Source organism: Harpegnathos saltator, unplaced genomic scaffold, assembly GCF_003227715.2.
Source record: "Harpegnathos saltator strain DR-91 unplaced genomic scaffold, Hsal_v8.6 scaffold96, whole genome shotgun sequence".
NCBI lineage: Eukaryota > Metazoa > Arthropoda > Insecta > Hymenoptera > Formicidae > Harpegnathos > Harpegnathos saltator.
In genome coordinates, this window is record NW_020230724.1 from 1,105,905 (window position 1) to 1,130,534 (window position 24,630).

General features: G+C 51.6%; 1 protein-coding gene and 1 long non-coding RNA gene across 4 annotated transcripts in view; one reads left to right on the plus strand and one right to left on the minus strand.

The window, feature by feature from the left end:
* Positions 1–24,630, plus strand: part of LOC105190582 (uncharacterized) — a 290,780-nt gene that overhangs the window by 107,022 nt on the left and 159,128 nt on the right. For all 3 annotated transcript variants that reach the window (XM_019844800.2, XM_025307811.1, XM_025307810.1), the window contains exon 3: positions 22,563–22,724. In XM_019844800.2, coding sequence (XP_019700359.1) covers positions 22,563–22,724 — 162 coding nt within the window. The remainder of the gene's footprint in view (positions 1–22,562; positions 22,725–24,630) is intronic.
* LOC112590639 (uncharacterized) overlaps positions 17,066–24,630 on the minus strand; it is a 155,861-nt gene continuing 148,296 nt past the window's right edge. Inside the window, exon 4 of the long non-coding RNA XR_003114360.1 lies at positions 17,066–17,716. This is a non-coding gene — a long non-coding RNA (uncharacterized LOC112590639). The remainder of the gene's footprint in view (positions 17,717–24,630) is intronic.

A 24,630-nucleotide genomic window follows, 5' to 3' on the forward strand; every position in this document is an offset into this window, starting at 1 on the left:
GAATGTCTAACATGTTTGATGAAAAGAAATATTTAACAAATTTGACGTTCGCCTCGCGTCCGGAATAAGGCTCCGAAACATGACCAACTTTACGAGCACGCTCGCCTGCCGTCCGACAAGAGATACGCCGCTCTCTCTCTCTCTCTCTCTCTCTCTCTCGTTACAGTCAACTGCATTCACGTCGGTAAACAAGGCTCCGTGCTCGCAAGCACCTTGTATAAAATATAAAATCGCGGCCCGTAGAGCGAATCGGGCGTGAACTCTCTCGTAAAAGTCGCAGACGGATGCTCCGCGCGCGCGCGTTTTTAACGAAGCGAGATATTAAATCTCTCTCTCGTGAAAGCCGGCGTTCCTCGCTCACTCGCGCGCACGAGCGCGCGCGTTACGCTCCCGGCCGTCGTCGCGGCTTTTGATCCGCGGACGGGTTTAAAACGCGATTATAAGTTCGCGTGTAATCTACACGTGCGATATTAAGTAGCGCGCAAGCGAATATCTCGTGCCGTAAAATTCCTCCGGCTGCATTATCGCCGCCCCCGCCGCCGCCGCCGCCGCCGCCGTTTCCGTAAACTTCGCGCCTCCTCCCTCCTCACTTTCTTACATTTCCGCGTCGTTGTGCTGTAATTTACGCTGCAAAAAATTCGACTCCGCGACGGGCGAATATATTCCAGAATCTTGTAACACGTTCTTCTTTCTCTTCCCTCTTCCTTCTTGTTTCATCTTGAATAGCTCGGACGGAACAGCGACTCCCCGCGCGCCGCGCGAAAAGTTATGCAGCCGTAAGCGGCGCCGATTTGTCAGCTTTCTGAGCGATCGAAGTGACTGCTGCGATTGGATATATCGGATATATGGTTTCAAGTTGATAGAGGTCGGCCGGCTTCCCTCGCTTCGTACGTGCTACGGATAACCGTTTATACGCGCGGCAAAGTGTAAATCACACCGCGACGCCGCAAGAATATTCTGAGACGCCTTCCCCGATCCATCCGCAAAATAACGTCGCCAACGGAATCGCCAAGACGGATCCCATTCGCGCGGCGTCTTTGGTGTCTTGCGCGCCAAGTGCACGCGCGCCAAATTTATGTTATTACTACGACTCAAGGTCTCGATCGATAGGTGTATTTTACGTGTCGTTTCTACGACGAGAAAGAACCGCGATACATTTGCACCGAATAATGATCTTCTTTGCAGAACAGAAATTTAAAGAACACGACGTCGGGTTTTCTTCGCAGCCAAGAGGTGCGCGACACTTTCCCTCGGCGAGAGGAGGTCTTTCTCGAGGAATTAAATGACCGGCCCGTAAATATCGCGATGACTCGCGCCGCCCTCGAAGTCAGCCCCGCGATCGATTTATTCAGTCTTAATATCAATCTCGAAGGAACGACGACGCTGTGTGTCTTTCTCGCGACGAGCTTGTGATCTCTTTTTACTGCCTCTCTCGCTTCTTCTCTCTCTCTCTCTCTCTCTTTAACAGATCGCGCGGCAGCCGTGATTATACAACCCCATCCTGAAGGGAGAGAATCACGTTTCTTCGCTCCTCCCCGAGGAACCACTTGCAGTCCTGAAAATGGCACGCATTTAACGTAAAAGGTCCCGCGGGGTCGTGAGCGTAAAAGTAACACCTGCGCTCGCACACGTAGCCCACTCTCGGCCGTACGCCTTTTAATAATTCATGCCGGAAGAGTGCGGCAGGCGCGATGGCGCGTGTACACGACTTCTGATAAGCACGCCCGTACGCGCCTGATACGCGCCCTAAGGAGTTGCAAGTGCGCTCGCGAATACTTCTCACCGAGGCAGCCGACAATCGAAACCCACGCGCGCGCGGATGTTGATGCGCCCCGGGCTCGCCCTGCTCTCCCGTTTATTTACGATGCCGCTACCGAGCGGCCACGTTTTTCCAAAAGCGCTCCGGCCGCGGCCGAGCCGTTTTACGTCTCCATTCGTTTTTTCCCACTCCCTCTATGTTTCTCTTTTTTTTCCTCCTCTCTCCCTCTGTCTCTCTCTCTCTCTCTCTCTCTCTCTCTCTCTCTCTCTCTCTCTCTCTCGCGCGCGCTCTCTGTACAACGCTCTTGTTTCCGCTCTACCTTGTTCTCCACTCGGTGCTCGCCTCTCGTCACGTTATTCTCCCCGGCAGTTTTCTCCGCTGGTCGCGAGGACATTTTGATTGTCGGACTGCTTGCTCGCGCGATCGACGGTAAAGGCGGTAAATTGTATTAGACGGCTCTCTCTCTCTCTCTCTCTCTCTCTCTCTCTCTCTCTCTCTCTCTCTCTTCCTCTGGATAAACGGAATATTTCCCCATTGGGAGCGATCCCCCAATGAGCGAGGCGTAACAGACAGTTTTATGAAGGATTACGGAGCGAAGTAGATCTCGCGCTAATCTCCGCGAACGTCGAGCGACGTCTTTTGAAAACGTTATGGGACGGAAAGAAATTAATTGCGACTCTTAATTTTAATACTCGGCAACATCTATTTAAAGGGAGAGAGAGAGAGAGAGAGAGGGAGTTGCTCCTTCTGAGGAGAAGAGAGAGGAGAAGTGAAAATCGCGCGTCCCTGAGATTGGCTCGTTTATTGCCGCGGGTAACGACCGTTTCCGTAGCGAGCACTTTTCGCATTTACGACGATTCAATTCGACGAATTAAGCTTCCTGCACAACGCGCGTTGCTAATAGAGATATACTCTCGACTCGATATTAGGTATTTCTTCGCAAGTACCGGGTAACATAATTTTGACTGAAACTACGTACGAGCGATGTCGAGAGAGAAAAATACAGAGAGAGAGAGAGAGAGAGAGAGAGAGAAAGAGAGAGGGTAGAGGAGGGAGGGAGAACGTATCGCTCGTGAACGCCCCTCCGCTCTTGCCCGTTAAAAATCTTATCCCTTATTCGCGGATAGCCGCGAATAAACGTTCGCCGGAACGTTACGTTATTGAAGGAGCCTCGCGTGCTGGATTTCCAGCCGGAAGAACCCGGGGAAACTGCTTTCATGAGAATGCCGCCGAGTCTTTCACATTGATTCAATGTGGTGGCCGGAATCGATTCGAGCGAATCGCATCGGACGGAGGAGACGACCGGAGAGTCACGGTGAATTATTAAAATCGAATTCCTTCGAGTCTCCCGGAGACAGAAAGGGTTCCGCCGCCGCCGCCGCCGCCGCCGCTGGCACTGGCGAACGAGCGAAGGGATGAGAGCGAGGCTGGGGTAGGTCGCGACGTTAAGGGACACGGCGAAGGGTCGGGGAAGAAAAACGAAATCCATCGCGATATTGGCTGGCAATTGACGCGAACTTTGAAGACGTCGCCTTCCGGTCGGAAGCCGAGCAGCCGCCTTCCACTTATTGCTCGCTCTCTCGCTCGAGTCCGAGCTGTAAGTTCGTAACAACGACGCGAACGTGGCTTCTGAAGGAGTTATTAGATGGTAAAACGACTCGCGGGGCCGGAAGAAAGTGAACAAGAGAGGCGGAAAGTGAGACAGAGAGAGAGAGAGAGAGAGAGAGAGAGATTCATCGTCTTTTAATACGTAATCGCCGCAACGCGATATTAACTCTTCCTCCCGATGAAGCATGGCTAATGTTAAAACCGCGTTTGCCAGCGAGGGCTAGAATTTAATACGTCGCAAGGAGCGTTCCCAACAGGGCTGGACTGATTAAAGCTCCGGTAACATGTATCTGCGTCTTTGCCGGCTCGTCACGAATAGTCCTCGCGGGCATGCAATATCGACTCCGCTTGGTCCCACATCGATCAAAGTCACACACGCCCAGATATGCTCGCTCGTAGCGACCGTCCCAACGCGTATACGCGTTTACCGTCCGTCTAGAATTTCATCGAACGCAAACGAAGACTAATCATCATCGCCCGTGGCGCGGCCGGGATATAACGTCGAGCATTCGTTATCTTGTTCCCCGTTCGCTTCTTTCGACGCGCGGAAATTTATTTCTCCGTTACCTCCCCGAACGACCCCGGCGAAAAGGTAAAAATGGTGAGAGAGAAAGAGAGAGAGAGAGAGAGAGAGAGAGAGAGAGAGAGAGAGAGAAGCGAGGGAGCGAAAAGAAGAGAAAAAGAAGAAGAAGAAGAAGAAGAAGAAGAAGAACGATGACAGATCGAGCGAAATGATTTCGCTTCGTCGCGGCATGTAGCTTCGTGTAACTTGCCCCTCCCCCTCTCTGCTGTCCCGCCGATATCTACCGGAAATTTGAATTCCACTTGCGTCGAAGTGACTGCTCCTCCGCGATTTCGCCGAGCAAATACAGCGCGCGTGCGCGCGCGTGGTAAGGACGGGCGAATGTTCCGGGAGAGAGGGAGAGAGAGAGAAGCATCAGCAGCGAGTGTGCCGCTGAGTCTACAGTTCGTTTCAAGGATATCTGGTATGCGCCGTAGGCAGCGGGCATAATGCAGGTTCGGTCCGCACATAATGGTAATAGTTGGCTCCGATCCCGAGGGCCCATTCCACTTTCGACCATGTTACTCTCTCGCCCTCCGTCCGTCCATCCGTCCGTCCGTCCGTCCGTCCGTCCGTTCGTTCGTTCATTCGTCCTCTCGCATCCTGTCGCTGCATGTGCATTCAACGGGGAGACACGGGAGGAGGATGCGAAGACTGCGCCCGTTCCCTAACGAACGAATTCCGAGACTCTATCGATCTGCTAACACTGTAGGAGAGAGAGAGAGAGAGAGAGAGAGAGAGGGGGTGGGGTGGCGGAGAGGAAGAGGAAGAGAGGAATAGTTAGGTAGATAGAGACTCGGCACTCCCGACGGCGCAGGAAACATCCCCGAATCCCCTCGCGAGTAGTACGCCTCACTTGCTTCGTGCGATTTTGATTTCGACTGACGGCAGCGATCGGAAGTTATCGGAAATATCCGGAGCGATAACTAATCCCGACTCGCAATTCCCGGCGCGCGTTACCGAAAAACGGGCCGTCCAAGCTGCGATTCTCTGATAACGAAGGAGATGCTGGCAAATTCGTGCGAGTTTAAATGCGAGAGCTTTCAAATGACCGTCATTCCACCCCCACTCCTTCTCTCTCTCTCTCTCTCTCTCTCTCTCTTTCTCTCCTTTTCTCTCTCTCTCTCTCTCTCCCTTTCTCTCTTTCTCTCTCTCTCCGTTTCTCTGTCTCTCGCTTTTCGTATGAAACGCGAACATGGGAGACTCCAGCTTCGCATTCCGCGTGTTTTCGCATTCAATGGCGTCGCGGCTTTTGAACTCTCGAGGAGGCGCCGCGGAGCGAATTAGAAGTGCCGCGAGGATGTCGCGCGCGCGCGTGGCTCATCTCCTTTAACTTTGCCCGAAAGGTTCGCCACGACGTCGCGCGAATAACGCCCTTGAATCCCGAAGACGGGAGGCATTTACGCGGCGCGACGCGGCGCGTCGCGTCGCATCGCGCCGGTTAAAACACCGACAAAGGCGGTACAACGCGTAATAGAAATTGCCGGTCGCGGTAGCGGAGCAACAAACAGCTCCGCGCTTTATGAAAGTTTCTTCAAGCGCGTTATCCCGTCCCCGCGGAGTCGAGCGTCGCGCTGACAGGACGCGATCACGCGCGCCCGTTCTTCCGCATAAAAAGACACTCTTATCCGTTTTTTCCGTTCCTTTTTCCTGCCTTTCGTTTTTCTCTTTTTTTTTTTTTTTTTTTTCTTTTTAATGGACACATATCGGCGGCGATGGAGATGCCAGCGTCGCTCACGAGGACACCCCGCGTCGTTATTTCGCGTCCCGCGGCTTCGTCGCGCGACGCGCCAGCGATAAATCACGTTTCGCGACGGACGCGGGGCAAAGCGGGCGCGCAGCGCGTATCCGGTTAGTATCGCTCGATTTTATGGATCTGTCGATGGCTAAAAGTTTGGACACGACTCTCCGTAAACCTACAACTGTAACGTGAATTTTGCGCTGTTATGGATTGCGAGTTTTCCTTTGTATGCTCTATGCCTCCCCTTCGCCCCTTTCTCCCCCCCCTCTCTCTCTCTCTCTCTCTCTCTCTCTCTCTCTCTCTCTCTCTCTCTCTCTCTCTTACTTTGTATTTCCAACTTCACCAAACATCGAAATATTCTTGCTCGCAAACGTGTGCACGCTCGACTCCGCCGGGCTGGATGTTATTTTATTCGCGTAAAAGCCTGTCAATGCACGCCAGATGTCTGAGATAGTACACCTTCGCGATTTTCTTCCTTTCCTTCCTTCCTTCCTTCCTTCTTTCCTTCTTTCGCCTTATTCTCTCGTGAAACGTCGCGGCGCAATCCCCCGCCCAATCTCCAACTGGCACTATTCGCGCGCTAACAAGTCGCGCGATCCCGCGCCGCCTCTCGATCTCGCAATCCCGAATGGTCGCAATTCCGGCGCTGTTAAGCGAGACCTACGGAGAGAATTCCGGTTCTAGTTAACGATTCATACTTCCCAGACGAGGCCTCGCGCGCGCGCGCGCGCAAGCGGGCTGAAATACGGCGCGCATTGTTGCGCGAACGCTCCTCCAGTTTGCAGCAGCCCTTCCTCCCTCGCGTACACTCGCGCGCCGCCGCCCTCGCCCCGTTCCCACCCTCCCCCGCCTCCCTACCTTGCCACCGAGGGCGTCGTCCAGAGTTTTTGCCCCAGTGCATTAGGAACGCGATATTTCAAGGCTGGATCCAACATTGGCTACTTCTCCCCGCACACCGGCCACGCCACACCGACGCGGGCACAACGCACGTTAACTTACCCGCACACACCCCCAGCCGCCCTCAAGTCTGGGCAATCCCTTTTTCCCTCGCGCCACCATAAAACCACCGCCGGCGGTTCTGTCTCGTTGGCTTTGCTTTAAAAACAATCGCTATAACCGCGCGCGATCCCCGGCCGGCTCTCGCCAGCGGAACGACGCCGAACGCCGACCCGCGGGGCAACTTTTCGCCGACTTCAGCTCGAGCTCCCACCCCCTTTCTCTCTCTCTCTCTCTCTCTCTCTCTCTCTCTCTCTCCCTCTCTCTCTCTCTCTCTTTCTCTCTAACTTTCTTTCGCACTCTGTGGGAGAAGATTTCGCGTCTAATGGCGTCTCACGGCACGATAAAGAAGAACCGTTTGCTGGTCGCGCGGCTTCACGGCCGAAGGGGAGGAAAACACGTGTCTCGCACGGAATGCGGCGCTACCACCCTTGGCCGCGCTATTGTCCGCGGTTTCTTCTCCTTACAATGCTCAGCGCACCCACACCCCCGACCGATAATCGATGGCCGCTGGATTCCTGAGCGTGAGGCGTTTAACGGAACCGATGGTACCCTCGCAATGATACATTCCCGCACAGAGCGCGCGCTCACAAGGACGACACCCCGTGTGTGCCCCAGGGTGGTATTCGCATAATCAGCTCGCGTACATGAGATCGTCTCAAGTTTATCTCGAGCTGCTTGTTTCATCACATTGACTACGAGGCTACATCGGGTGAACTTGGGTCTTAGACACAACATCCGACCGTGAATTGAGGACTAAGACCGCCGGGTCGACACGTCGAGATTGCTCAAACACACATACACACGCACACGCACACGCACACACACACACACACACACGTGTATGTTACGTTTTGTACTTGTTTTGTACAATTTCGTAATATCGTCGCTTTTCCCGCACGAAATTTATTTCAACCACCTGTAGCGCACGATAATCGTCGCATAAAATGTATTACACTTTCATACTCCTCTTTCGTCGATTGGACATAATGAGATACGCGGTGGTCGTTGTTAAAGGCAACGATCTCTGCTGGGAGGTGTGAGATTTTACTTCTCCTTCAATTCGCCCTCGGCTCTCGGCCACGAACGCATATATTAACCCGCGACCTTAGGCAGATCATCGTGCGCGGGAAGCGGCGGCGGCGGCGCAAACATTCTTCGTAGAATTTTAGGGTGCGACAACGACGACGACGCTCGAGTCGAGTCCGTTCTCGCCGTTGAGTACAGAATATTTTAGCCATCTTAGCTCTGAGAGAGCTTCTAATTTCGAAAGCCGATGGCTTTCGCGCGAGACGTCGCATGGAGTGTGAGGACATCGATTGCATTAAAGTGACAAGTGGACGAACCAGACGCGTCTTCGTTGAAACGGAGCGGAAACGGAGATCTTCTGCTTCTTAAAGCCGAATTTAGTTGGTAAGAATCAATAATTCTCCGCCTCCCTTCAGCGCCGAGAGGCGCGTTTGGTCGCATTAATTCAATTGACCTCTCCTCCCCGCGCGACGCTTGCCGAAATCTGCCGAGACATTCCGGCGGGGAAAATGTTATTTTATACTTCGCCGCGGTGTTCGACGAGTCCTTTTGCGTCGCGAGCGCCATCGTTACGGCATAATTACACGTCACGGGACTAATCCAACGCGAATCCAGCGGTATCACGACGAGAGCTTGTTCCTTCTTTATTGAATGGCTCTCGCGATAAAGACCGGGCGTAGAGAATGGGGAGGATGGGAGGGGGCTCGGGCTGGGCTTTACGGTTTATCTCTATGTGCCGTGTCGACCGGGAAGTTTTCGGCGAGGCTGCGCTACGAAGCTGCCGATCGCTACGGCCGTGTTCAATCGACCGGATCCCGACCCCGTGGCCGCGACGACCATTTTCGCAAGTATTTATCGCCACCCCTTCCGGCCCCGGATGACACATCGACGTCCGCAAACACGCTCGCGTGGCACGCACGCTCACGGACGCAAGCACGGCCCGTCCCGGGCTTCCTGCGTCCGAGCATATTTTACAACGCGATACCGGCCGATCGTTAATTATCCCATAAAAATGCTGCTAATATCCCCGCTGTCGATTGCCCGCCGCCGATTAATATTCACATCCGCGAAATTCACGCGCAATTTTCGCGCGGAGAGAAAAAGAAACACGGGCGCTCAAACGGACGTGTTATCGGACGGGAAAACCGTTGTCGCGACTACGGTCTGAACTTTACCCCTCGACGTCCGTCTCGATCCGGCGATTTCCGCACCGCGTCGGCCGGCGCGCGTTTTCAACGAGCGCTCTTACCTTCCGAAAAACCCTCCTACCGCGTACCGCGATCGTTGAATAACATTGGCAGAGTAACGCGAGTAACCACGCGAGTAACGCGGCGGTCCGCGCGTATACGGTAGTCACGTTTCACGCAAAATCCAAACACACAAGGAACCCTTTGCGGCATTAAGCCGGGAGGCAAAGCTGCTAACTTTTTTATTTCATTACATGTTTAAAAAATGTCACCCTCCGTCTCAGCGTGCAAACATTTATTTCCGCGATGTGCATTTACCTTCCCGTCGCTCTTTTCACACCGCAATGTAATCAACTGATGGACACGATCGAAACAGAGACTGCAGATCGCAGAGAGATGATTAATACACCAATGATGCTTCTAATATTTTGTAATCTGCGCTAACAGAGATTTCAATATATATATATATATATAAAAATAAATATATATATATATATAGTATATAATATACATTATATATAAAAATATTTTGACCGGAATATACAAATTACAGCGCGTTTCATCCGCGAATCGGTATCGGCACTCCTCGAAACAGCAAGAAAAAATTCAAAACGTCGATTCTCATTTCCGGTGCGCGATGTTCGCGATCGAAAACAGCCCGTGAATGGCAACTATAAGTGCCGGCGCGATCAGCCTCTTCGTTCGGGCGCAAGCCCGAAGCGAAAGCTTTTGCTTAACCGGTGTTCGCCAACGCGCCTCGTCACGCGCAATAGGCAGTCGACTGTTGCCGATGGCCGGTTTAGCGTTTACGGGCGAATTTATGGATGTAGCTGCATCGACGACCCTCCGTCGTTCCGGCACTAAAGCCGCGCGCATTCGTATTTATAACTGGTAGCGCGCTGCACAGACAATCCCCCGCAACGCTTAATACCACGGGCTAAGCAGCAGAAATTCCGCCGATACCTCTCGCTCTCCGTTGTTGCGTTCTCTGTTTTTTTTTTTATTCCTTTCGCCGGCGACAGCGACGGCGGCGGCGGCGGCGGCGGCGTCGGCGAACCACCACACGCTCGCGATATCACAGTTGAAAGCCAACCACCCTCCATCCCTCAGTCGCGGCCTGGCCGGCGAAAACTATAACGCGGTATTGCGAAGGCGCGCGCGCGGACGAAGGATTATCGCCGTACTTACGTGGAAAGTCCACTTGAGCGCGTCCGATGTACCGCGCGCGTGTTTCGAAACTCACGTCGGCGGAAATGCACGCGGCTCGGCGACGCGGAAATGACGAGTTTTTAAGTACGGACGGAAGTATCGTGCCGCCGACGGAGACAATGCGAGCGCACCGGCGCAGATTTGATTTCTGGCTCGCTCGGGGGGCTTTCATCGCGATTCGCGCGCGCGCGCGCGCCCCGATATGTGGTTTCACACTGTTATCTTCCGTACGAACGGCGTACCGCGGAGTACTTTTCCCTCTCTTTTTCTATTACACGTCCTCTATCCTCGAGAGAGAGACAGAGAGAGAAAGAGACAGAGAGAGAAAGAGAGAGGAAGAATTAGAGTTAGAGAGACGGACAACGAGAAGAATGAGAGCAGTCGATAAAAATGGCCGGTGTCGCGTTCATTTGCGTGGCATAAATAAATTGAAACCGCCGCCCGAGGCGCGGAGGAATTTGTCAACAAACTCGCGACGGCTGGCGAATGGTAAAGTTGAATGAAAACTTGTCGCGAGCGGGCCGCAACTTCGGATTAAACGAGCCGCGCCCGCGCGCGGAGCCCGAGCACAACAAGCCGCGGGGTTTACCGAGCCTCAGACGATCAAAGTTCCATCGTTTTTGCATACCGACTTCATGCAAATACTCCCCGAATCTTCCTCCGCGCCTCCCCGAAAAACACCGTACCCCGGGAAACACCCCCGCGAACTGCCGCCGCCGAGTTTGCCTTTGCGATTTCACTTACCGCGCCGCCGCGTTCCGTGCCTTTCGTCCACAATATTGCACGCTCGTCCGTCAGTGATAATAATAAAAATTGTAAAAATTTTAATAATTACCCGCGCGAGAATAAAATTACTCTCGCCCGACGTTCATCGTCGCGCGATGGATATCCGGCGATTTACACGATCCTCCTGCGCGACGAGCAGAACGCGAATAGCTGCGATGCGAGCCGAATTCTCCTGACACTGTAACGAGATGTCCACGGCAGCAAACGCACGGATCTTTGGATCATGAGCGGCAAGCTCGAATTGAAATCGGCTTTACGTTTCTACGGATGTTCAGCATTAAGCTAAAGCCGATTATGATAACTCACCTATCCCGTTCGCAACAGTTACAAGGGCTTGACTGCTTCCGCTCGAAGGAAAACCTTGCCCGTCTCTCTCTCTCTGTCTGTCTGTCTCTCTCCCTCTCTCCCTCTCTCTCTCTGACCATAGCATTAATTGATCCCCGTTTCGTAACCCTCGTTAACCGCGACTCCTTGATGAAAATTCCTGTATCCGCTAACCGTTGCAACGATACGGCAATTCCAGCGTGAATCGAGCGATTCCTCGAATATCGGCGAAACGTCGAGAGGCAGCGCGCTTTTTCGCAAAGTATCGATCCTCTTCCCGGGTGATAAATTAAAATGGAGCGAGCGGAGCGAGAGAAACACACCGGAGGGAGGAGCAGGAGCAACCGCAAAGTGCAGGACCCGGCTGCAATGGGACTCAAATGAACGGGATATTCGTAAAACGTCAAGCGAGAGAGTCACGAGAGAACGCTTGGCCGAGATGCGTTGATCAAGCGTTACCTAAAGGAGGGACTGGCCGCCCACGGGGATAATGGCTTCTATTGATCTTATAATGCGCTTAAGTGATTACAACATTCCGATTAGTCTGTTAGTCGCTGAGGTCGCGTGTGCAAACGAACTCCGACACGTTATCGTTGCGGAAATGGCCTGACCTCGTCGGCTGACCGCGCCGTTGCGGATTTCGGCGGTACCGCCGACGATTCTCCGATTCACGGCTCGTAAAAACGGAAAATTATGTACACGTTGCTGGACAGCGAGAGAACAAGAGTGAGAAAGGGAGGGAGGGCGGAGGGGAGGAGAAGAGCAGAGAGAAAGAGTCAGAGTTTCTTCAGTTCGCAGTCTGCGAAGCGATACGCTCGCGCTTCATCTTCCAACGGAATCCATTTGACTCGGCCGTCGCGAAACTCAACAAAACTGCTCATCTATCAATGTTTAAATCGTACGCGCGGGGCCATTGCATTTTTCTACCTCGGACATATCGTCAATACGACGGAATGTGATAATGCGCGCGATGCTTTCGCGACTCTGATCGATCGGCCCGTTTCACGTCGTTGAAATTAGTCGGGCATGAGAAAATGCTGCGATTATCGGACGGGAAGAATGATTTTCGCGCACGACGATGTGTGAACACATATACAGTGGCTCTCTCTCTCTCTCCCTCCCTCTCTCTCTCTCTCTCTCTCTCTCTCTCTCTCTCTCTCTCTCTCCCCCCCTCTTTCGCTCGCTCTCATTCTCTGTTTGTGCGAGCATTATACATATTTATAGGGTACAAAGCGATATAAGCGCAGAGGACGGCAAGTGCGAAGCCAATTAAAGTGCAAATGCATGGAGATGCGGGTGGAATTCCAAGTAGCACGCTGACCGGGAAACTATAAAATCGAAACCCTACCCGACTAATCGACATCCGTCGTGCCACGTAAACGCGGCCAGTTTCAGCGAAGGAGAGAGAGAGAGAGAGAGAGAGAGAGAGAGAGAGAGAGAGAGAGAAACCACAAGAAGAGAAGGGAAGATAAATAACGGGCGGATGAGCATTAAAAGATTACGCCGAAAGATGAATCGAGTGGGGAGTACGTGGCGGGGCGCGACGACGGGAAATTACACGTGGACGCGACTCCCAAATACTATTTATTTCCGCAACGCGTCCGAACATGTTAGTTGGGAAAACCGCCGCGGGGGCATTTTAATTAGACGTGAGCGCCGAGAGAAAACGCGCAGCGCTGATGGAAATTACCGCGGGATGCGGGCCCGCGATAATCAAGCACGCGCTTGCGCTTGCGCCGACGAGTTCGTAAATGAAGCTTAGAACAGCTGCGTCGGATTATTTGTATTACGGTTACGCGAATATTTTCAGCGAGTTGCGTTCGGAAGCCGCTGATCCGGAAACGGTTTAAGCCCTTTAATTTAGCGCGCTGTATTCGCGATGTGAAGCGAATTAAATCGCGCTGTAAAGCGCAGATTAACGCGCACTTGATTTCCGACGAGATGGCGCACGGCGGGGGAGTAGGGGCGCGGGGCACAGGGGGGTGCGGGGGAAGAGTAGCGTTTATTAAAAAGTCAACTGGCGCGCGAGAGCGCGAGCGAAAAGAACGACGCTGCCTCGAAATTATGCAACAACAACCGGGCCGCGGCTGTTGACGGCGCCGGCCGGTTTCAGCCAGATATTAAGGTTAATAAATGAAACATAACAGGATTTCCGCACGCCAGTTGCACACGGTGGAAGTTGCGGCGGCGTATAGCTAACAACGAGCCCTCTCTCGCCTCTCGCGTGCGAATTCGAGCGCGCTCGTCGAGAATCGATCACCGACAAAGTCGTTTTGTATGGAACTACCGCGGGGGTGGGCGAGAAACAGCGGGAGGGGGGGGGGGGCTCGTATGGCTCGCATTTATTGGAAATCAGATTATAACGCGGGCTACTGACTGCAAAGTAACAAATTATATGACACACTCCGGCCCATTGTCGATTCAATATCGAGCACGGCGTAAGGCGTCCGATCCGTTAAGCTGGAAAACGTCCAAAGATATATCCCGTCGGCATCGACGATAAATTCTCCAGCCGCGCCGCCGCAAGACTTGTATAATTTACGACGCTGATTTATCTCGCGCTGCGTTAACCCTTCCACGCTCCCTGCGCCTGGACGCCCACGGACGCGTTCCTCGTTTTTTATTTATAAAAACACGCGCGCGCGTGCGTTTTAGCGTCGCTCGGTGGCGCTTCGTTGGATTACGGCGAGTGTCCTCGTTTATGAGTGAAATCATCGCGCGCAGTAGCTGCGCGATTTTCAAGCGAGATAATGGAATAAATTGCACGATACGTAAAGCTTGTGAGAAACTTGCGCATTTTTCTCGATAAACAAAACTAAGTTCGCGAGGAAGAAGGTGGGCGAGAGGGGAAGAGAGACGATGAATATCTGGTTCCCGTAAATCAGCGTGCGCGATAAATCTGGATGAAATGCTGAAGCTCGTTTTCTCGTCTTGAGTCGAGCGCTCGGTGGAATCGCGCTCGGTGCTGAACGTGACCAAAGGAAAGAACACGACGACCCCGTTTCTTTAGAGCTCGAAACTCAACTGCGGGATTACAGTTATAGTGTAGCGCGCCGCGGAAAGCTGCTCGATATCGCGGAATACGCGGTCCCCAACCGCGAGCATTACCGAAATCGCGCTTCTCACTGTTATTTTAACGCGTTATTACGACCTTTCCCCCCGCCTCCCCCGAGATATCTGAGCGTCTCAACGACACGCCACGCAATCCTCGAACTGCCAGAGATTCAGCCACGGATCTTCGCGAATCGGATCTTCCGAGCGCGAAATTGCAGCACGTGCTGTATCTCCGCGGGAAAGAGAAAGTGAGTGAGTGAGTGAGGAAGAGAGAGAGAGAGAGAGAGAGAGAGAGAGAGAGAGAGAGAGAGAGACATCAATAAAAAAAATTCGCAACGACCAAGCACGAGATTAACAAAACGGTCTCTCTCGCTCGATAAAAATTGTCTTCGCGTCTCTGAAACATTTACCGATTGACACACGTGATTTTGCGCCAAAGGATATTGCAAGGACGGCGCGAGAGCTGAGAAACGAAAGGAGTCGAAATTCGCGCGGCAAATTGGGCGCTCTCGCGAGTCACGTAGTCGTCGTCGGCGCTTTCGGTCAAGCAGATTCTGTCAAGCGGCGAAGATAATGAACGACCTTTGAGAGACCGCACCCGCTCTCCCGACTATCACCCGTTCTGTCTATTACTATGGTAATACCCTGGGCTTTCGTCTGCAGCGCCGTGAGCAGCTGCGCGAAAGGGCCCTTCGGACACGGCGATGCGCGTTTAAACGAAAATTATTAGATGCCCCCGATGGCCAACCGCATACGGTAGACGGCCATTACGGCGGACCGGTCCCCGCGCACCGGTTGGGTGCGGCACACCCCAATCTACCGGAAGGTTGATCGGATCGCTAAAATCGAGCAGAGCACCGACTTCATTAGAATTTAACGCCGCGCAAAGTGGGCGCTAAGTGGATCTCTTCGTTCGACTGTCGTCCGCCGCACCTGCAACCACGGCTTTTCCACGGGGTTACCTAACTGCAGCCGCCCGCGATATCTCGGATTTTTCACGCCCCGGCGATCCCGGTCGGGCGGACAGAACGCGACGAACTGCTTTTCGGGGCGGTGCGCTCTTTGATATTTCTCTCTCTCTCTCTCTCTTCTCCCTAAAGACCCGGAAATTGTGAGCATCGAGTTTCTCTTGGATCTTTCGTCGTCCGTGTAATAAGTTAATATGGCGGGTACTCCGAGTACTCCTGGTCGATTATTTTTTTTCACAAAACTGACTGATAAACTATATTATTATTATACTCACTGATGAACTATTCGTTGAGACTCTTTTAATGAAATTTTACGTCATTCGCGATAAACAAATGCGCGCGGATCAGATCTCTTCCTTCTCCGCGCAATTTCTCATCGTCACGGGACCTCACGGTAGGCGGGCGTCTCGTCGGGAAAAATCCCCGAGTGACAAATTAACGGAGGCAACGTGTGGTTATTAAGTGGTGCACATGGCGCAGTTAATCGCAGCTAAAATATATGCACCGCGGCGCGACGCAACTGCATCGTCACGTATCGCACTCACGCGAGTAATTAACGCACGCTCGTCCTCTCTATCGATCTATTGACAGTTGATTTACTTTGCTGATCAGCCCGTAATATTCCCCGACTTTATGAGAAACGCTAATCTCTATCTAACGGGAACACCGCGGACGGACGGTATCGAATGATCGCTTTCGTATTATTAGTCAGATAGCCCGCCAATCGGAAGCACATCTGTTACAAGATTACATTGCCACCTACCGTCGCATAATTTACGTACACGCGTACACGCGTACACTGTATCGTCCGCGCACGGTCTGAAGCGAATTGCCGGACACGCGTTTAATCCCGGAAATAGTCACTTTATTTCGCATGTTTCATTTCGTCGCGTTGCCCCGAGTCGAAATTTTGCTTCTGCATTAACCCCGCAAATTCCACCGAACTTGAAGGGTCAATGAAGAAGATTATATGAAGATGTAATTAGCTTAATTGTAATTAAATTAATCATACCTCGCAAACGGCGAGATGCTGCAAACGGTGAGATGCTGCCGGTAAGATGCTGTCTCCGCGCTGCGAGTCGTAGCCACGAAAGACATTCCAGAGTTATTTAATATTCGATTATCTCAATATATCTCAATTGCACATTTTTTTAATATTAAAATTCTTTCTTTATTTCAGTCAGCAACATATTAATTATATAACTCATTAAAAAATGTATATATTATACATATATGCATGTACAAATATTCAAATAGATTGTATGAGATAAACAAATATTAAATAATCAAGAAAAGCAAAGCTTGATGGGGAAATGGGTAAAAGATACAACAAAATTTATTCTCATCTCTTCCTAATTATTTTCGTTTTTCTTCTGTTTTTCTTTTTAGTGTTTCTTTCCCTTTTTTCTTTTTTTTCTTTTTTTTTTTTTTGGAAGAATTGATGAGAATTGAAGCTCTTAAAAGAGCTGATTGGAAGCTGTAAGAAAAAGATTAGCAGTTATGGTCCGATAATACTATGTGTGTTTATGAATAGAGAAAGTTGGCTTTGAACCTCAATACAATAATAAAACTATACAAGGAAATGAAAAAACGTCGATGGGTGTGAACAAGGTCATACTCGCGATTAAAGGGAGCATTATCGGACGTTAAAATTTATATTTTCAAAATGTACATTAGATTCTAAGGCCGGTATTCATAGTTGTAAATTATTTAGGATCATGTTTGATTAGGAATAATAAATTACAGATTCATATCCATGACTGTTACTCAACTATTTGAATCAATGTTTCTTGTATGAAATAATGTAAGAAGTACAGAAATGATTAGTAAATACAGGTCGACGAATAATCGAAAATTTAGGAGGCTATAATAATGTCGGATGATGACAGACCATGAAAGCCGGCTTAAATTTCGACTCGGGTATCTCTCAATTCTCGGTGAATCCGCCGGACGTCCGTTAAAAACGGAAACGTCCTGTACAATAAATGATTTGGCACACCTTGGGAATATATGATGCATCGCTGCTCGTGCCCCGCTTTTTCGCGTCCTCCATCCTGGCTTCTCCGACATCGTGGCTGCTCCATTGTGGCACTGGCACTAACACTGAGCACTGACACTGACACTCGCTCAGGCACGATTCGATCGGGAAAATGTTAATTAGCGGGATATCGACGAGAAGCCGATTAAACGCTTCAAAAGACGGGATATTTTAATTAAGCGACGGGAATGTTAAATAACACGCCGACTCGCACGTGTTCCGGCCTGTGCGTGTCGCTCGCCGACTCGGAATGTAATGGTAAAGGCACTCGGAAAAATACGCGGCACACGAGGTACGTCCGACCTTCGCGGAGCTCCGGAATGTTTTGATTGTTGTCATCACTCGGCGCTCAATGAGAACGCGACGGCTGACGGATGGGATCAAACTCGCGCTTCTTGCCCGATGTTTGTTATCGTCGCGCGACGCCTATTGTTCCATCGTCGTACATTTCGCACCTGAAATTAAATTACACATATCATGCTGGCTGAAATTAAAAATAAAAACTAAACGCGAAATAATGAAACGATCAAGCGTTAATTCCATCCGAAAAAAGGTCCCTTTTTTCTCTAAAAACTAACTCTAAAAATTCTAAAACTACCAAAACGAACAAAATGACCGCTGTACAATTTTTTATGAGAATTACTCGAATTTTTACACAACGATGCGTTTTATATCTTTGATAAACTTTGAAAATTAAAAGAAATAAATAAACGATTTTGCCCTTGTATAACGTATTTGATAAAAAAACCTGTCGTTTCAACGGCTTCGGTAAAATAATAAAAATAAAATACGAACAATTTTCGACGCGGAGAAAACAGCATCGAGTAATCGTTTATTGCATAAAAATAAAACTATATCTATAATCTGTATAGCGTGATATGTAACTTGTGCGTTAGTTCCAAGTTCAATGGAATTATCCTAGGATTAATGGAATCCTAGGATTAGTGGAATCAACGTTTCGCAATTCGAGTGAATTGCGTTTCTAAGCGGAACACGCCCCGATGTGTGTTACGTACCGAAGTCGACGTTAAAAAAAAAAAAGAGGAAAAAGAAAATAATTTTTCACTCAACGAGAACACAAAACACGCGCAAGAAGAAGAAAAAAGAGCGAGGAACGACGATATTGAGACGAGGGCGGTGCTATTTGCTTCGTAATAACGTCCACTTTACCAGCCGTCAGTCTCTGCAAAATCGAACGGAAAGCGCGGCATCCGCGAGCGCGCGGAGGAGGCTGCTCTCTCTCTCTTCCTCTGCGGCAACGGGCAGGCGGGAGATTCTCCCGAAGGATCCGCCTGAGAAGGGGAAGCGGACGGCAAGAGCGCTACTGAGAGAAGCCGTCCGTGCTACGTCTTTGTTTGCCCCGAGCTCTCTTCGTTTTCGCGTACTCGTCCTTTCCGCGATCCGCCTCGCTCACTTTCGGTTGAGCCCTCCGAGCGCGCGCGGCCGCTCGTTTCCTTTCATCCGCCACGCGCGCGAGTATCACCGCTCTTTATCTCCTCGGATCTCCTTGGATCCTGCGCGGTCCTGGCGAGATTTGCCATTTATCCCAGCGATATACCCTCGCACCCTCGCTCCCTGCGCTCCGTTTAAACAAACCCCGCGCGCGTAATCGAGACCGAATCGATGGATTAAGAATCCAATTGCTGCTCTACGTCTCTTCTCCATCTTCCCCTGCTTTACCCGCGATCCCTGTCGATCCGCGTCTTACGTCTTTCCCCACGCGCCATAAAAATCCGAATCGAGCCCCCTCGCAGGACACGCGCCACCGCAACCACCCGCGGTCGCGCGGAGAAACACGCGCGTGGGGAACGGACGTTTTCCCGAAATACATTTCCGCCGTTGCGGCATCGATACTAGGCGACGGCTAAAGCGGCCGAGGCAAAAGCAGCAACGGCAGCAGCAGCAGCAGCAGAGCAGCAGCGGCGGCGGCAGCAATAAAGTTTACTTTATTTTTACTATCCCTCCGGCCAAGTACCGCCCCGTATTTCCTCGGGATATTGACATATCGGGGGTGCTGGCGCTTCTCCTCTTAACGCCCTTTTTACACTGGCTCGGAATTTATGTCTTCTTCCTCCTCTCGCCGTTCTGTCCCTCTCCCTCTCTCGTCTCTCTATCCACCACTTTCGTTCGTTCGTTCTTTCTTTCTTTCTTTCTTTCTTTCTTTCTTTCTATCTTTTTTCCTGCACCCTCATCACCGTTACGCGTCTTCTCTCCGCCTTTCCATCCCACCGCCAGCCTTGCGCTCTCTTCTATCTCTCCCATCCTCCTCCCTCCCTAGCCAACGGCCGTTATTCGGTGGTGCCTCCACCCCTACGCATCCCCTAATTCTCCTTGCTTCCCTCGGCCCCGCGCCTCTCGGACAATCAATCAATCACGCATGCATATCTCCGCGTTTGCAGAATCAACCGGAAATCTCTATTAGGCACGGAGTTGTCGCGGTTTCTTTTCCGCGAGTCCTCGAAGCGATCAATCCTGACGATCGATCGGCGTTAGTATGACATGGCGACGTTACCGCCATGTCATACTACGACATACTACATAACGATTTCCCTCGTCGTCCGAACAACGACGAGCGAGCACGCTACTTTGTGTGAAATCATAGGAATCCGGGAATCCGAGAAACGACGCTACCGAATTTTCCATGTGGCGACCGCGAACCAGAGAGGCAGAGAGAGAGAGAGAGAGAGAGAGAGAGAGAGAGAGAGAGAGAGAGAGGCAGAGAGAGAGAGAGAGAGAGAGAGAGAGAGAGAGAGAGAGAGAGAGGCAGAGAGAGAGAGAGAGGCAGAGAGAGAGAGAGAGAGAAATATGTAATCCCGGGTGACAAGAAGCCGTGACGCATATCCGCTTGTCTACTTCGGGGAATCGGATTATCGCCCTTATTTGCACTTCGTGATGGAAGACTTTGACATGTCCTATTCCGAATCGCCCTTCGGCGTTCGCGGCTGCCGACGATAATCAAAACCGCATTGAAAATTGCGCAGCGGCTCCTGCACACGCTAAAGCTCGCCACCGAGACGACGCGCCAAGTCGGCGAGACTTGCGATGACGTCCATCGGGCTGTTAAAGACCTTGCCGAGGACGGATTCCGCAGAGTCAACTAACGCGACGCTCAAGTTTTTGCGCAATCGGGCGAGAAGTTTTCTCCTCCCGGTAAAACGCCGCGCAATCTGCGCCGGGGAAAGACAGAGAAAGACAGAAAAAAAACGAGAAAGAGAGAAGAACGAGAGAAACGAATCGAAGGAGAAATAGAAAGAAAGAGAGAGAGAGAGAGAGAGAGAGAGAGAGAGAGAAGGCAGCGGGACCTTTATACTGTATTAATAACCGTGTTTTTGCCGATTCATTGAGCACGTTCGGAAAATCGTCGGATGAGAGACGCGACGCGACGCGACGGCAAAAACGCGAAGGCGGCCGGATGCAATCCGGTCACAGCGCGGACGCGGGGGAAAAACAATGAACAATTGCTCGTCGCGCGGGCACGAGGACGAGGGGCTGCGGAGGGAGCGCGAGCGGAAGAAGGGGTGGCTTGTATCTCTGTTGCAGCTCCTGCTGCTCCGCACCGTTTTTCGCAGCATTTCTATTTATTGGTGTCGCGGGACACAACGCACGCTGGCGTAAGGGTGCGCTCGCGATGGAAAAAGGTCGCGCGGTCAACACGAGGACGAGCGGGCTTGTGCGCGAGGGAGATGCGGGAGAGACGAAAGAGAGAGAGAGAGAGAGAGAGAGAGAGAACATGCACGCGGACGTAGGAGCACGCGGACACGACGTCGAAAAACGCAATATCGCGCCTGGAATGTCAAGTCGAAAGCGGATCGAGTGGGCGCTCGAAATCGTCCGACAAAGCTCGCGAACCGTTTAACCAGAATGGAGAGTTAGTCGCGGTCCGTCCATTCGTCCGTCCGTCCGTCCGTCCGTCCGTCCGTCCGCGCGTTTATACGGCCGGCCAGCAGCCGGTACAGCTTCGATTGCTGCTGGAAAGTACATCTCGTCACGGGCATATTCGGCAAGCTCGCGCAAGTGTAGTTGCCGGCTGTACTCGATTATGGGTGGTGAATAACGGCGGGGTAGGGGGGGGGGAGCGGGCGGGTCAGCGGCGGCGGGAGAGTGGACGGCGAATTTTATTTGATTTTTGCCGGACATAATACGGACGGGGTCGTGTCAATTAAATGACGCGTCGACGCGCGGTATGTTCCGGCCGATTCGGACATTGTTCGTTGTATCTGCGTTATCGAGAACACGTCACCTCGGTGCGTTCGCGCACGGCGTTTCCAGGGTCAATAAAGAGCCCGTCTGCGGGTTAATGTCGCTACAATAGGAGTATTGCAGATATTACCGACGGCGTATAATTATTATCCTCGTATAACGTTACGCGTAGTGTCAATCAAACTATGAATTGCTGCGCGCGCGCGGGAGTGACCGAATGTAATTTCACCGGTAATCTACGAGTAATGAAACAATGCCCGATTTTATGTATGTAGTAATACCAACGGGAAATGCGCGCCTGTCGCACGGCAGCCGATAATTAAAATTCCAGCGCGGCTCAAAATTAACAGTTAATGACAAATTTCGACGGTATTGCAGAACTTTGTGGAAACCCACGGAAAAAAAGAATGTATCGGAAAAATCCGCCGTTATAGATTTCGTTTAAATCCGCCCCCGTCCGTGCGCAAAAGTCTCGTCGTATTTCTCGGAAATATTAGCGAGATGCGCGACGAACGCATTCTTCTCCTGCGCTTTGCGAGATGCACTCCACGCGCCCAACGTCGCGACGTCCGACGTTAAGCTCCTCGCGCTTGCTCGAAAGCTCGTTCCGATTAAACCACAGACTTATATGTACATAGACTGCGCCTTCTTACAGGAAGTTTGAAGAGAGGTCAGCCATATTCCCCTTCTGGTGTCCACAGACCCCGCTATCCTCGTCTAACTTCCTCCGATGGGAGTGAAGCTAGGCAAAGACCGAATGTGCCTGTGGGTGCACAGGCCCACCTTCCTCAGATGTAGTCCTCGCAGAGAGCCTCTCCTGGAGCGCTCTGTGTGTATATAAGTTTATGGATTTAACCTCTTCGATCGCGCTGGGTTAGGTTCTGAACACAGCTCGCCGAGCGGACAAGTGTATCTTCCGTCAGCGTTGTTTGACTATTTATCTCGTTAACTACCTTGTTCGGCTAACTTTTCCACACGTGTGACAAATATAGGCGCACACCTGAAATTCGTCGCGGAAAACGCGGAAAACGCGCGTTGCGATGTAACGCACGCTAAAACCAAGCTGATCTCCTCACAGAACGCTCTCCGGTCTCGTTTCAGGCCAGGTCGACCTTTGGACGCAGAGCACCACCGGCTGCGCCTGCAGCTTCAACTCGTCCAGCAACGATTGCGCTTGCTGTGTGCCGTCGGGCGGCTGCAGCTGCGGCGCGGCCTCGCCCGATAGATGCGCTCAGTGCGGCCTGGAGCAGCACTGCGCGAATAGTAAGTATCTTTAAGTAAGCCCTGACTCACAGGGCTGCGACACTGGACTTACGCTGAGCTGGCTGACAGTCGCTTAAACGTGACGTAACCTTTCGACTACGACTTGCCAGAGACTTGCACGTGTGTGCGACCGCGCCCTCGACTCGGATTTCGCGTGAAATCGTTGTGACAGCATAGTCATATGTTTCTCCGGAGGCGCGGGTGTATCTTTTGAAGAGGTGTGTGTGTCCGTACGCGCGAAAACGTGACGTAGGTACGACATTTATTAACACTCGGGGCGGCCGGAAATTCTCTTTGTCTCACTCACCGGTATCACCGGCGTTTCGGCGCTTCTTCCTGCGCCCGGCGGCGACCGACTAACTCGCCATTTGCCACCGCGATCCTACGGGGAAATATAATTACGTCGCGTCGAAAAGATACGGACGATCTTTCTCGCTAGCTATCTTCCCTCCTCTCTCTCTCTCTCTCTCTCTCTCCCTCTCTCCCTCTCTCTCTCTCTCTCTCTCTTCCACTCCCTTTGAGTCTGTGCCGACGGCAGAAACAAGATTCGCACCATTAAGCCACTTTCCTCGCGCTGCTTCCCGTTTGCAGCCGTTCTCGTGTCGTGCGAACAAGTGGAAATTAAAGCGCGCGACCGGGCGAGAAGTCCCTTTGGAAGCGGTTTCGTGGGATGGAGCGGAAACGGAGGTGTGATTCGAAGAGCGAGAGTGAGAGCGCGCGCGAACGTTTATGATAGAGAGAGAGAGAGAGAGAGAGAGAGAGAGAGAGAGAGAGAGAACGAACGAGCGAGCGCTCGCTCGCTCGCTCGGCTCAAAATGCTCAAAAGACAGCGGGACGTTGGTGGCGATGGCGATGATGTTGGAGGAGGCGCCGTTTCGACGGCTGAATGTTTATACGGGCGCGCTTTAAACGCGTTTGCACGCGCGAAATAAATCGCATCGTCGCTGCCGCGATCCCCGCGCGTCTCTCTTTCGTTCGACCTCACCTTCTTGTAACTAATTACTCTTGACGAAGTTCTTACGCTTCATCCATCTAACCTTTCTCCACGCTAATTACTTGCGAGCGATATTGCTTTCATGTACCATCCATCAAATACCACTTTCTCGAGGGTTTCTTTCGCAGCTTCGCGGGAAATACACGCGAGACCGCTTGAGCCGATCTCTCGTACGACTTTATGGACGACTCGCTCGCGCCGATTTGTTCGTGTTGGTGTTTTCTTCTCTTTTTCCGCACACACACACACACACACGTGAAAAATCTACATCGCGATTGAAAACTCGCGTTTCCGATATCTCGGCAGACGCGAGTAATGAGAGTCGAGGCTCATGCTGCGGAAATTTAGGAAAATTTTCACGGAATTTCACGAGAGTTGGCAACATTTTTAATTTTACCCAGTGAAAGTTGAATCCTTTCCAACGGGAAAATCAACAGCGAAATCAACAGTAAAGGAGCGTATCGATAAATTTGTCGATATTCCGCTATCTTTTGTTTGCTTACACAAGAGACGTCGACAACGGCGACGCCGATATTAACGACAGCGGGGGCGTGATGATTCCCGAGAAATGCAATATCACGGTTTGCAAGACGGCATTCGCGCCGTCACAATCACGAAGCATCTTGCGGGAAGCAGTTAAGAATCAAATTACACAGTATGGCAGCTCGCCTCATAATATCGCGCCGAGCCGTCGCGACTCGTCGTCGCCCGAATGACGCGCACTTCGCACGAGACGCGCTAACGAAACCGTAAGAGAAGAGAACGGCGAATATCGTTCATTAACGACACGCCCCATTTCTCTCTCCCTCCCTCTCTCTCTCTCTCTCTCTCTCTCTCTCTTTTATTTATTGTTTATTGTTCTTTACTTTACTATCGCATAGTCCACCTCATCTATACGGTTATTTCTCTGAA